Source organism: Cololabis saira, chromosome 12, assembly GCF_033807715.1.
Source record: "Cololabis saira isolate AMF1-May2022 chromosome 12, fColSai1.1, whole genome shotgun sequence".
In the NCBI taxonomy this organism is placed as follows: domain Eukaryota; kingdom Metazoa; phylum Chordata; class Actinopteri; order Beloniformes; family Belonidae; genus Cololabis; species Cololabis saira.
Window position 1 is genome coordinate 42141215 of NC_084598.1, and position 14492 is coordinate 42155706.

General features: G+C 40.7%; 1 protein-coding gene across 1 annotated transcript in view; it reads right to left on the minus strand.

Moving 5' to 3' along the window:
- Positions 1–14492, minus strand: part of prex1 (phosphatidylinositol-3,4,5-trisphosphate-dependent Rac exchange factor 1) — a 176035-nt gene that overhangs the window by 25522 nt on the left and 136021 nt on the right. Inside the window, exons 27-32 of the mRNA XM_061734902.1 lie at positions 8010–8098; positions 5504–5586; positions 3299–3389; positions 3059–3187; positions 2920–2961; positions 1273–1490 (exon numbers count right to left, since the gene is read on the minus strand). Coding sequence (XP_061590886.1) covers positions 1273–1490; positions 2920–2961; positions 3059–3187; positions 3299–3389; positions 5504–5586; positions 8010–8098 — 652 coding nt within the window. The remainder of the gene's footprint in view (positions 1–1272; positions 1491–2919; positions 2962–3058; positions 3188–3298; positions 3390–5503; positions 5587–8009; positions 8099–14492) is intronic.

Consider the following 14492-nt stretch of genomic DNA (forward strand, 5'->3'; position numbering starts at 1 on the left):
TTTCATTTTTTGCGGCTACAAACATATTTGTTTTTTGTGTTTTTGGTCCAATATGGCTCTTTCAACATTTTGGGTTGCCGACCCCTGGTCTATTACAACACAAGTTGTCTCTAAGCGCTTTCCAGAGACCCAGAGTGAGGGGCATGATTTGAGAACCAAACGTCATGATTTGGGTTGCATAAGGGATTTTCTGCTTGAAGTTTTCACTTTTGTCTGGAAAGAGACTATGTCAACAAGACAGTTGTTTGCAATTTGTTCCTAAAAGATTGGCTCTGACTTTACACTGATCTGTTTATCAGAATCGTAAGGATGAATTATTATTTATGCGTCCTCATATGACGATAAACCGTCAAAAAAATTCCCCACGGTAAGAATTTGTATCTCACGATAAAAATGATAAATTCCTGTTGGTGAGGTTTTTGTGTAAAACTGATTTAAGGAAGGAAGGAAGGAAGGAAGGAAGGAAGGAAGGAAGGAAGGAAGAAAGAAAGAAAGAAAGAAAGAAAGAAAGAAAGAAAGAAAGAAAGAAAGAAAGAAAGAAAGAAAGAAAGAAAGAAAGAAAGAAAGAAAGAAAGAAAGAAAGAAAGAAAGAAAGAAAGAAAGAAAGAAAGAAATGAGCCAGAAAAAAAGAATGAAATGAGCCAGAAAGAAAGAAAGAAAGAAAGAAATGAGCCAGAAAAAAAGAATGAAATGAGCCAGAAAGAAAGAAAGAAAGAAAGAAAGAAAGAAAGAAAGAAAGAAAGAAAGAAAGAAAGAAATGAGCCAGAAAAAAAGAATGAAATGAGCCAGAAAGAAAGAAAGAAAGAAAGAAAGAAAGAAAGAAAGAAAGAAAGAAAGAAAGAAAGAAAGAAAGAAAGAAAGAAAGAAAGAAAGAAAGAAAGAAAGAAAGAAAGAAAGAAAGAAAGATAAATTCCCGTTGATGAGGTTTTTGTGTAACAAACATGGCGGATCTGAGAGCGAGATAGATTTATAGTTAAAAAGGTGGAGTTGAATTGGTATTTTTTTATCATCATTTTTATCGTTATCTGGATAAATGCCAGAAATTATCGTGATACATTTTTTAGTCCATACCGCCCATCCCTAATGAGGACATTACATTTCTGCTGTTCTGCGCCATGATACTTCATTTGTACGAACATTGACCCATCGTCCTCATCCGGGACCCCCGACTGCGCCATCTAGTGGTCTCATGATGAAATTACACTCATTTGGGAAAAAACAAGATGCTTTAAGCCAGGCTGAAGGAAATGAAAACAGCAGATCTGTCCTCACCAGGTGTGGCCCGAGCGTGGACTGAAAGTGCAGCAGCACGCCGATGGCGGAGATCTGCTCCAGCCACTTGCGGCTCGTCTCCTTGCTGTCCTCCTGGTACTCGCCCGAGTTGTTGAAGCGTAGCCGTAAGGCCGTCAGCAGCTGCTCGGCCAGCGTGACCAGGGCACCCGTCACCGCCTGGGAGAAGATCACGTCCCGGCGCAGCTGCAGAGACGTGTCTGATGGTCGGGGGGCAGGAACATGATGGGGTCAGGGGGCGATGGAAGGAGGAACAGAAGGTGTGGAGGAAAGGAGAGGAGAAGAAGACAAACACCAGGGTGTCAGGATCTGGAATATACTCAGTTAACAATCCCCTCAGATTGAGAGGATATCAACTATCAAACAGCATTTTTACAGCCCAGTTTGGGACACAGAGTGCAAACTAACTAAAGAGAGAATGCAATCGTTTCCAAATATCATAATCCAATATTTTATTCACAGTTCACCATCAAATATGTAAACTGAGGAACGGCGCATGCAACATGTAAACTGCTCTGGGATTTGAGCGGCTCATCAATCCTTGACTTTTTGCTTTTGTATTTTTTTTGTACTCGATGTTTCAGCTTTTCAAGGTTTGAACTCGTTCAGCACAAACTCTTTTGTAACGAATACAGAATGTGGTTTAGAACCATCTCACCAGAAGATGCATACACACACATATACATATACATATATATATATATATATATATATATATATATATATATATATATATATATATGTATATATATGTGTATATATATCTATAATTTATATGTGTGTATGCAGTACTCGAGTTGTAAAAAAAAAAAATCAGTGGGGATGGTTAAATGCAGCCTTCTGTAAGTTTTAAATATCCACTGGGCTTACATCAAATACATCAAAACACAACAATAAAAAACACTTTTCTGAACGTATCAATATGACTCTGTCCTTCACAGGATAAGTAAAATGGATCACTGCAAAAACTCAAAATCTTAACAAGAATATTTGTCTTATTTCTAGTTAAAATGTCTCATTTTAGTAAAAAAATCCCATTACCATTAAAACAAGACTCATCACTGGAAAAAACAACAATTTTCACCTGTTTCAAGTAGAAAAATCTGCCAGTGGAACAATCTTGTCCCACTGGCAGATTTTCCTACTTATTTCAAATGAAAATTGACTTGAAATAGGTGAAAATTGTCAAATAAGTTATTTTTCTGGTGTTATTTTTCTGGTGATGACTCTAAATGTTGAAATAGCAGTAAAACCACATTCTTTGATGAAATGACATAAGGGATGGAAAGGGGGGATGGCAGTTTTACAGGGGGGATGATTTGGACCGTTTTTATTTCAGGGGGGGATGCCATCCCCCCTCATCCCCCTCAACTCCAGTACTGTGTGTATGTATTAGTTGCATCTTGTGGTGAGATGGTACTAAACCACATACTGTATTCATTACAAAAGAGTCTGTGCTGAATGAGTTCATATACATGAATGAACAAAAACAAAAAGCCTTAAATCTTTGCACCCCCTTATACAGTTCAGCTATACTGTATATGTCGTCTGGGACTGCTCAGCGAAACTGCTAGTTTGATCATCTGCAGCTGCATCTGAAACCTGGATTACGTTGGTTTGAACACTGACCTGTGCACTTGAGCAGAGCCAGGAGAAGCTGGTTCCTTCCGTCTGTAGAGGCAGAACAGAAACAAGATGGAGCGACTGATTTTAACCGTATATGATTATGTGACAGGAGTGCGTGCACGTGCACGAGCGTTCCACTCACCGTCCACAAACCTCTGCAGGCTCTCCACCAGCGTCTTGATGGAGCTGGGCAGGTTCCAAGGGTCCTCCTGGATATTTTTATGGATGATGTAACGGCAGCGGGAAGTCCAGTCTTCAGTTTGGCGAAACTCTGTTCACATGGAAATAGAAAAATAGTTTCAGTTTGTCTGCCTACTGTCTGAGAGAAGCATGAGCCCCTTCCCCCACCTTGCAGGCGGCAGACACAGACACACACGTGTACCTGGCTGGCTGTGGTCCGAGTAGAAGTGCCTGGTTTCCTCACAGGCCTTGGTCATGATGATTCCTTTCAGGAGGCTGTTGATCGAGTCCACCTGAGAAAAGCACAAGCTTGAGCAATAATCCTCTGCCAGGCTTTATTTCTGCAGGATTCACGTGCACACAGTCCAAAAACTAGGGATGGGCGGTATGGACTAAAATATGTATCACCATCATTTCTGGCATTTATCCCGATAACGAGAAAAATGACGAGAAAAAAAATACCAATTCAACTCCATCTTTTTAACTAGAAATCTATCACCACATTCAGTCTTTGGAGCCAAAACACTGATGTAAAAGAATAATAAATACTACTAAACTACACCAATTCAATTGAATTGATAAAAACCAATTAAATGAGTTACACCTGTACTGCAAAACTGGAATGACTCAGATCCGCCATGTTTGTTACACAAACACGTATCAACGGGAATTTATCCTTCTTTCTTTTCTGGCTCATTTCTGAACCATAAATCAGTTTTACACAAAAACGTCACCAACGGGAATTTATCGTTTTTACCGCGAGATGACAAATTCTTACCGTGGGGAATTTTTTTGACGGTATATCGTGAACGTTAAAATATCACCCATTCCTGCCAACAACTCTGAAATAACTCCTGGCATGGGTCTCTCTTTCAGCATGGTCACTGTGACAGTGACTAAGCTGCTGTTTACTGTACACGCTGAAGGAGCGGCAGCTGCAAAACCGACGCCGGCGAGAGCAGAGGAAAAGACGGATGGATGTTTTGGAATTAGGACGTGAATCAGTAAAAGTTGGCCTCTGTGTTTTGTTTCTTTTGTCTTTCTGTTGCGGGTTTGTGTAAGAGATCCGGCCTAAAAGACACCGAGTCACATGATTTAACTCAGCCCAGATGTCGGCCAGCTGTTCTCCCGTGATCCGTCCCAAACGCTGAATGACGTGACACGTGTGCTTCTTGTTTCTCCGTATTGCAGCTCCACATCTCTTGGACGACTCTTTTAAGACTGGACCGGGACTTGGAGAAGCCACTCGGGGGAAAGTCAACGGCGTGTTTTACAGCAGTAAACATAACCAGGAAGACAGAGAAACACACTTAAAGCAGCACAATGTAACTTTTCCACCTTAATCTAATATTTCCAGAGTCATTGTGATGGTACATCAACTTCCTGGTCTGAGGGGTCTGTATCGCCTTCACTGGCACTATGTAACTTTGAGGAGCATGGTAGGAACCCAGACGTGGGGAAAAGATCGCTAACGGTTTCACTTTTCACCGCTTTCCTGCTCGGAGGCAGAACCACGGAGGCCAAGTATCTGAGATAACAAATTAAAAGAGTAAAAGAGTCGTCGGCTCGCTTGGATCGCGGCTGTAACGACCAAACATAACCTTCCACACATGATCACAAACAAACACTCACAGACCGGGGTCGGATCGGGTTTTATTTCCGATTCTTCTCCAGCTAAACGCAGTTGCTGGCCAGCTCTCTGCGGTGAGATTAACCCCAATCTTCAGATAAAACTAGTTTGTTGAGGAAAAAATATGAACTCTATTTGTAGCTGCAGAGGAAAAAAATAATCTCACGAGGAAAACAAAAATATTGCTCACGCCTCGGAGCCTCTTCAGCATAATATAGCAGTAAAAAAAAAGAAAAGAGAAGTAAGAGGGATACAAAACATGTACTCTATGTTGTACTGTTATACAAATTTATTGAAACACATGGCGAGTCAAAGATTTACCAAAGCAGCTGCCAAACACTCCTAAACAAGGTAGTAAGACGTGCTATGTGCAGAACTGCGGCAGTAAATCCTCATCGGAGTTTCACTCTTTGATAGGGATTTCATATGGATCCAGACCGTTAATAATCATTATTTTCTCCATATACCGCTCCCTGGCTTCCTTGTTTAAGGTATCCCAGTAAATTCCAGTTCCTTTCCAGCAGTTTAACATCTTTTTTTTTTGCGTTCCGTCTATTCACTTGGTGAAACAGAAAAGCGTCCCGTCTTCATTCGCTATCAAAACAAATGCAGCGACGGGACAGGAGTTTTCCGGCAGTACGCGCTGGTGCTCATGGGAAACGTAGTGTTGTTTCTGGTAAAGCACTACCGCTTTTGTCCAAAGGAGCCGCCAAACTCAACAAAAGCTGAAAGTTACATTGTGCTGCTTTAAGTGCAAAAATGAAGAGGAGGGCTCACCTGATTGAACAGGTGCTCCAGGCAGCCGTGCAGCTTGTCCTGCTTGTCCGAGGGAATCCTCATGTCACACGGCAGCTCGTCGCCTAGCAACCAAAAACCATCCCAACAGTTGTGTTTTTGATGTTTTCCCTCTTTGATGATCATAATTTTGTGACATTTTGTGCAAATTTCAATCAAGACAATATGTTAATGTTAATTTAAAACACAAGGAAATGAAAGGCTGTGAACAGATAACACTTAACTCAACACACAAACATGTCGAAGTCGGGTTATGAAATGTTTCTAAAACATCTGGCCACAGTCACCTCGTAAAAAAATCCACAGTATTTCTCTACTTTTGAGAAGCACGGATTACAAAATATTTTATTACAACATAGCCTATACAGGACTGTCTCAGAAAATTAGAATATTGTGAAAAAGTTCTTTATTTTCTGTAATGCAATTTAAAAAAAACAAAAATGTCATACATTCTGGATTCATTACAAATCAACTGAAATATTGCAAGCCTGTTATTATTTTAATATTGCTGATTATGGTTTACAGTTTAAGATTAAGATTCCCAGAATATTCTAATTTTTTGAGATAGGATATTTGAGTTTTCTTAAGCTTTAAGCCATGATCAGCAGTATTAAAATAATAAAAGGCTTGCAATATTTCAGTTGATTTGTAATGAATCCAGAATGTATGACATTTTTGTTTTTGCATTACAGCATTACAGAAAATCACAATATTCTGATTTTCTGAGACAGTCCTGTAGAACTTTCCCGACTTAACAAATACGGATCTATTCCTTCCAGTTCCTGACGTTTACATTTCTGCCACCTCCAGCTCTGCTTCCCGTCTCCAAGCCTGAGAGAACAAGCAGTCTCCCCCTGAACTCGTCCCTCTCACACACCGGACACCCCAGGTTTATTACCCCAATTCAGTGTGTCGCCTGTCCTGTTTACATTAACCGACACAGTGTCGAGTGTCAAGCCCGTCCCCTCAATAACCCCCATCCAAGGGTACACACGTCGGGCCTGATGGAAACACAATGACGGATGGCGGGACGTGGGAGGGATGTATTGATAAAAAGACAAGGGGTCCGCGGGGATGAGGACCCCATAAATCATCACGTTATGGAAGCCGTGACATGCAGCCGGTTACTACTGGTCACTTTCTCACATTGACGCCCTCGGCATTTACACGGCCTGGGGGGGGGTTAAACAGAAGCTCTTCATCCAGGTAAGGAAAGGAGGTCTAATCTTTAAAAACTCCTCCAGCTACTCTCCCATCACAGATCATTTCACACCCACTCCACCCTCCTCTTCACCTCTTTGCCACACTCTGCTTTGCTCTGAATTGGTCCATTCAATCCATTGGTTACCCTTAAAATTCAGAATCCAATTAAAAATGTTATTACTTGCGTATAAAGCCCAAAACGGCTTAGCTCCGCATTATTTGCAAGACCTGATAGTGCCTTATGTTCTTGGCAGAGCTCTCCGTTCTCAGAGTGCAGGTTTACTCGTAGTTCCTAGAGTATCCAAATGTAGATTTGGAGGGCGGGCGTTCTGCTATCAGGCACCATTACTTTGGAACCAACTTCCAATCTGGGTTAAGGAGGCTGACACCACCTCCACCTTTAAAACTAAACTTAAAACCTTTCTGTTTAGTAAAGCCAATAGTTAGTGTTTAGTAATCTTCTAGCTAGTGTTGGTAAATCTCTAGGTAGTGTAAACTCTAGTGTGTTAGAGTCGCTCCTGTAGTTTCTTGTGCTGGCCCCCCCTTCTCCTCCCTTTTTTCTCTTTTGTACATGGTGCAGCATCCTCTGCTGGTGGCGAAGAGCATCTCTGAATGCAAAACACCGGAACCTGCAGCGTGAGAGTGAGAGGGGCAGGGTAACGGCCCGGTCAGGCGGGGGAGAGGTTTGTCCGTCAAGACTCCTCTCCCTCGCCCTTCGGGAGCTGCGTGCTGGCCTGCGGTCCCCACCCCTGGTCATCCCGTTGCTGCTTCCACCTGCCTGCTGTGCTGTTGCCGTCCCTGACCCCCAGTCTGGCCTTCGGCAGGAGGGTCCCCCCCCTTACGAGCCTGGTCCTGCTCAAGGTTTCTTCCCTCCTAAAGGGGAGTTTTTCTTGCCACTGTTTGGCTTAAGGTTTTTCTCCCACTAGGGGAATTTTTACCTGCCATTTTTTATGTAATAATTGCTCGGGGGGTTTATGTTCTGGGTCTCTGGAAAGCGTCTAGAGACAACTTTTGTTGTATCAGACGCTATATAAATAAAATTGAATTGAATTGAATAGTTGACCCTGAGCATTTAAACTCCCTACCTCCACTCTACTCTCACTACAGATCACAACATCGTCTGCAAACATCATCATCAACAGTTGTGGCTGTGGACATCACCCTTTTTCTTGACAACCCTGCTCCCGTTCCTTTCCCGTTTCTCTCCGGGCCTTTCAAGCCTTCCCCTCAAAACACCACTTTCTTACAGACTTGGGACAAGAAAAGAAAAAGAGTCAGCCATTACCTGATCCCATCTCGTCACTGCCCAGGTAGGAGCTGTTACTTCGCACGCTGGTGTAGGACAGGACCGAATCTCTGTTGCTGTTGCATTCGCTGCAAATATGCACATAAAACACAAATGCACAGAGTTTAGGGCGCTGCGTAAAGCAGAGGGTTTCATTCAGCCCTTCAAACCACACAGACTGGAACGCAGCATCTTGTAATTAAGCTGCCAAATAATCCTTTCAATTTGAAATGCCTTTTTCTGATTTACAATATACCCAAAGCAATTAAATGATTATTGGGATGATGACGGCGGTTGGTTTTAGACAGAGGAGCATTCAGTAAATGTGGCTGTTGTAAAGCCCCTAAACTAATAATATGTTTGTGCATTACACTTAAAGAGAAAAGGAGAGCTCTTGATTTACAGATACTTTGACAAACACATCTTCTGTGGAGCTGCCAGAGGGATCACTCTTACGTATTCCCTTCATACCGATACGCACAGATAAACCGCTTCCAGAGAAATGTTTGGAGGATGACTTACGCAGGCGTTTATAGCCATAAAACTACAGGATTCAACATGATGATCAGGTGCAAGGGGAGGATTTATGTGGCTCAAATTATACTTGGCTTCAAGTCTGCAGGTTTGCAATCCCCTTTGAGGAATCTGGATTATTCAAATGTTGAATTACCATCACAAATGTGCGACGTTGGACTACGAGCTGCCAAGCAACAACAGTGGCTTCGTCTTCTTGTACTATAAAACAGGCGTTACACATCACCCGCGCCGTTAATCTGTGGTGTCTAACATGTTTCTATTTATGTGTGAATGTTTACTTGTGCTCTCAGCACGGCAGTAACAGCTTTATCCCTTTTACACACGTTCTTGGGAACTATCCTTTATGTGCTGCTCCGCATCTGGGCACGTGCTTCTGCACTGGCAGTATTTTTGGGGTGAAATCAGTGACGCACACATGCATGTGACTCACTTGCACACACACACACGCACACTCACACACGGACACACACGCGCGTGCGGTGAGTTCCAAGTTTAGCTTCACACCTCCGCTGCCAGAAGTGTGAGCACCACAGCATGGTGAGAGATAATTACACTCCCTACAACAACGATTTGGCAGCGAGCTAAACCAAAAGACAAAAGCCGCAGAGGTTGAGCTCGCAGTTTTATTAAATCATATGCAGAGTGAATTTTCACAGCTCGAAATACGGGACAAAACGCAACACATTCATGCACGCCGAGAACACATTTGGCCTTCTAACAACTCATTTACATCGCCCTCCGATGTGGCTTCTTGTAGCCTGTAGCAGGCCAGCTGACAGTCTTGCCTGGGCCCCGGACAAAATAATCTAAGATGGGCCCCCCTGCGCCCGGATCTCTCCTTCTCCCTCTCCCTCTGCTCTCCCTCTGCTCTTCAGGTTTTTATACAAGCTAATGGACGTTAACATTAGAGCTAGCCAGTTAGGTTAAGTTACAAGGTTGGTAAACGTTGGCTGCTGTTTCTTACCTTGCTCTACGCTGACTTTATTAATTCCAGCTTCACCGTCACCACCTTTTAAAAGTATTTGTGTAGAGAATCTATGAGGCCTCTATTTTCTTCTTCTCTTCTTCTCTTTTCTCTTCTTTTCTGAGCACCAGACTTGTGCTGACCGGACATTTTGACCATTCTAATTGTCGAATTAAATGATAACATCAAATTTTGATCAGCGGCCAAACCATTTTTGTGTTGGGGGTTCTTGACCACAAGGACAATTAGGAAGAAAACAAATAACAAGCTTTTATGTAACTATAATACTACATATTTTTTCCACAAATAGGCATATGGACATGCGGACAGCGAGACAAACATCTCAAACAAGGTTCTGCAGATGCTCTGCGTCGTTGCTTTGCAACATCTACATGGACTAGAAGCTTGCAGCTACTCGCACCCTACGGAAACATGGCCAACTCTTGGTTCGTGCATTGTTGATGCATCAGCTGCACTTTGTTGTGAAAGGAGTGAGATCAAAGAGGGTTCAAGCAGCCGAGCTTTTGTAAACCCTCTCGTGTGGCACGGATCCGTTATGACCAGTGTGATCTGTGTAATTTATACCGCGTGCAGAAATAAATCAAACGTGACCTGGATACCTGCGTTTGCATCTGCTGTCCAACCAGACTGGATCTTTTCAAATACTTTAAATGGTTAACTCAGGTGGTTTCAATGAATAAGGAGGGGGGAAAAACGTCCTGTAGACCATATGGTTTTGTAAATTTGGGGAAAATAAAATATCTTAGCGCATCGATTAAAAGGTGAGGAATCTGTAAGATGCATCAGTTTTTTTTCTTTGCTCTTCCCAGACACTTTCAGGGCAGAAAAGTCCTCAACGCGGTTCCTGCAGCCTCGTCGCTCCAACCCCTGCTGCAATCCATGCTTTTCTTAGCTTGTTGTTATTTTTATTTTCATTTTTTTTTTTACCTTGTCTGCACACATATTAATGATTGTGTGTGTGTGCATGTGTGCATGCATGAATGTATGAATATGTATACGTGTACGTGAGTGTGTATATGTCTATGTGAGGGGAGAAGTATGAGGGAGGCAACCCACTGCCTGCGATATAATATATTTGAGCTTATTGTTAAACGGCAGTTGTTATATTTTATCAGATCTTTCTGATTACTGGACAAACTGGGACTGGAATCAGTCCCGGAAACAGACATGAGGATGTTCAGACATTTTAAGTGTTTAAAGACAATCAATCACTTGAGAGACACTGACGGGGTGAAATGTAATCCCTCTCTAAACAAAACAAAAAGGCCTAACGATAGCCGCACAAACACGACAAAGCTGGCCGTGTCGGGAGAAACACTGCTCTCCTTTCATGAGCCACGCTCGTATCAAACACTTGAGCTTCTCCCTGCCAGTAAAAAGCTCATGTGTTCCCTGTGACGGCCCTGACGGTCCGGTGACCTCCAGATGCCGAGCTCTGCGCTTTCATGTCTGATTCACTGCCCACTTCTAAAATACTGTAATCACTACAAAAGTCCAAACTTTTACAAGTGGTCATAACTCATCCAGGCCCTGGCGTAGCTTTAGCTACATCAAAAAACGGAGCTTTGCTTTAAACTGGTTTTCCGATCCCGGGGTAAACACACTGTGCTCGTGCGAAGCGCTAAACATTTTCTTCTACATTTCATCACGATGAGGTTGCAGCGTTACACGTGGCGTGGCCTCGGCCCTAATGACAGAGTGTGGGGAGGCCCCGCCCCGAAACGCTTGGCTCAATGACACGGCAGCCCGACCACAGCGACGACCAATAACTAGGTCTTGGTGGGTGGTGGAAGGTGGGGCCCGCTGGAGCCCGACCCAGTGAACCCGGGACGCACACACTTCCACAAACATCTGATTTCATTCACAACGAGAAAATGACATAACCGGTTCCGAACCCAAACATTTTGAAGTCATATTTAGCACCAGAGCTCAGTCAGAGTGACAACATCTGGAATGAGTTGTAGACTCCAAAGCAGGAGGAGGAGGAGGAGGAGGAGAAGCGTGACGGCTTTCATTTCCACCAGAGACTTTAAACTTTGTTTTTCTGTTTATAGAGTTCACAGTTAGAAAATCCAGGATGTTTTTATTACCTGTTTTACCTCATTTATTGCTTTTTATAGGGACACTGAAAGAAAGCGTCTGTCTGTGTACAACGTTTTTTCTCAGTATATGAGTCAAAATATAATTTGCTTTTGTTTTGTTTGTAAATTTGTAATACAAAAAGCTAGAAAAGAGACTAAAAGGAGATATATCTGTTGTGGGAGTTCAATTATGGAATGACGCTAATATAGATTTACAAATGTGCAGCTCATTTTCAGTTTACAAAAAAAAGATTTGTAGAGCAATCTTTCAAAGATACAAAGGTTAATATTTGTTTTCATTTGCTGCTGTTCTTTGATGTTTATATGTATACATATATGTGTATGTATGTATGTATATGTGTATATATTTATTTATTTTTATTTATTTATTTATTTATTTATTTATTTATTTATTTATTTATTTATTTATTTATTTATTTATATATATGCAAAATGATAACAGTAATTATTTTAACATACAAGGACAAATAAATTGTGCAGGAGAGGAAAAGAAGCCCGAAGGGCTTATAAAAAAATCCTCCCCCTCAATACAAAATCACCAAAACAAATCAATCAATAGAAAAAGAATAGAAAGGAAAAAAGAAAAGGTAAAAGAAACAAAGAAAAACACAATAAACACACAAATAAAAATATCCATGAAATGGCAATTTCATTTCCGTAAGAATAGCCTGTTAATTTTGCCTAGATAAGAGATTCCCCACCAAGCTGGTCCTAAACATTTTTAAGGATGATGCAAACTTAAGAGACCTATCTAAAGAGTTCCAGAGTTGAGGGCCATGAAATTTGATAAAGGATTGGTGACTGCAGGTACGACAAAGAGGTAAATGAAAGTTCTTCCACCTCTTACTGAATAAGAATGAATATCTGATGATAACAGAAAAAAAATTATGAAAAGTGCCTGGAATGTCTTGTTTGAACTGAATGAACTTAAACATAAACAGTCATGTTTGAAACATATTAATAGAAAAAATTGATAATAATTTAAATTAGCTAAATAAGGGTGCAGAAGGTGCTTGATTATGGAGGATTTTTTGTGCCAAAATTAAATAAATAAATACATCATTAATTAATTAAATTGGGAATGAAATATATCATTAATTAATTAAATGTGTCATTAATTAATTAAAATTAGAATGAAATATGTCATTAATTAATTAAAATACAATTCATTTTAAGTAAAAATATATATTTATTGTTTCAGCATTTAATTAATTAATGACACATTTAATTAATGATTTCGTGTTGCGTGTGAATCATGAAATGTAAAACTGCATTTAATTAATTAATGACACATTTAATTAATGATTTCGTGTTGCTGAATCATGAAATGTAAATGTAAAACTGTCAGTTTCACTCGTCAAACTCAGTGGGCGGATTCCAAACACCTGATTGGTTCCCCTGCACATCAAGTCAAGGCTAATCGAATCCACATAATGGATTGTTGCAGGGCTTCGGGACACATTCCGATAAACTAGGGCCACGTTCAGACTGCAGGCAAATCTGATTCATATCTGATTCCTTCTCATATCCGATTTTCAGGGCTGACTGTCCACACTGTTTTTAGCAATTGTCCAAATCGGATCTGGCTCTGTTCAGACTGGGCCACATCATTGACTGATCTGACGGGTTGCCGTAGCAACGACGTCGGAGCGGAGGCGTCACCCAGCGCGTGTATTGTGTGAAGTCATGTATTTCTTTTATATATATATAAAAAAATCCCAAAATATCTGTACCGTTTCTGATTGGGTCGGCACTGCGCATCATTTTTAGACATAAAAATGAACGCATACCGCAAAAGTTGTGTCTCGGCGGAGGGACCCGGCGTCCCAGCAAAATGAGAAACAGAGAAAAGTGTTCAGAACAAAACCACCAGCAAACTAACAAACCAACCAACAAAGCTCAGAGTTAACAAAACGAACCAGAAATATTACAACTATAATAATATATAATAACTATATAATATATATATATATATATATATATATATATATATATATATATATATATATATATATATATATATATATATATATATAATAACTATAATACAACTCTATTAAAATAGAAAATAGAAAACATGTTATTATTGCAGGTTTAACATAGGTTTTGAGCATATGGGTATTATATTTCCATCATTAGGGAGAACCCCTATGACAGAATCATCACTGTCTAATGTTCTATCTAATGACAGAATTATCACTGTTTCAGCAGGTCTCTTAGTTTTATAATTCAGATTAATTTTCGTTTACATATAACATTGTTTGTAGTCATTTTAGTGCAATTTAAAGCTTATTTCTACAAATAAAATCAGCACTGTAGGCAGCGATCTTGGACCAGCGGCCACTCTGATTGGTCCAGCACGCTCACGTGACAATGTCGAAGCACTTTGTGTCAACTCCGCCTCTGGAAATAGTTCCACTTTTAAAACGTCGTTTGTGAAGCCAGTTTCCCAAGATCGGACTTCGACGACTAGATAAATGCTTGGCATCAATAGCTGTATATGTTGAAGTGAATGGCATGAGATAAAAAGTCGTGCGCACGAGATAACAATAATAATTTCCATGTCTCCTCCAGGGCTCCGTACAGACCAAAGCAGTGGATTCCACTAGATTTGCGTTAGCTCCGCCCACTGAGTTTGACGAGTGAAACTGACAGTTTTACATTTACATTTCATGATTCAGCAACACGAAATCATTAATTAAATGTGTCATTAATTAATTAAATGCAGTTTTACATTTCATGATTCACACGCAACACGCAATCATTAATTAAATGTGTCATTAATTAATTAAATGCTGAAACAATAAATATATATTTTTACTTAAAATGAATTGTATTTTAATTAATTAATGACATATT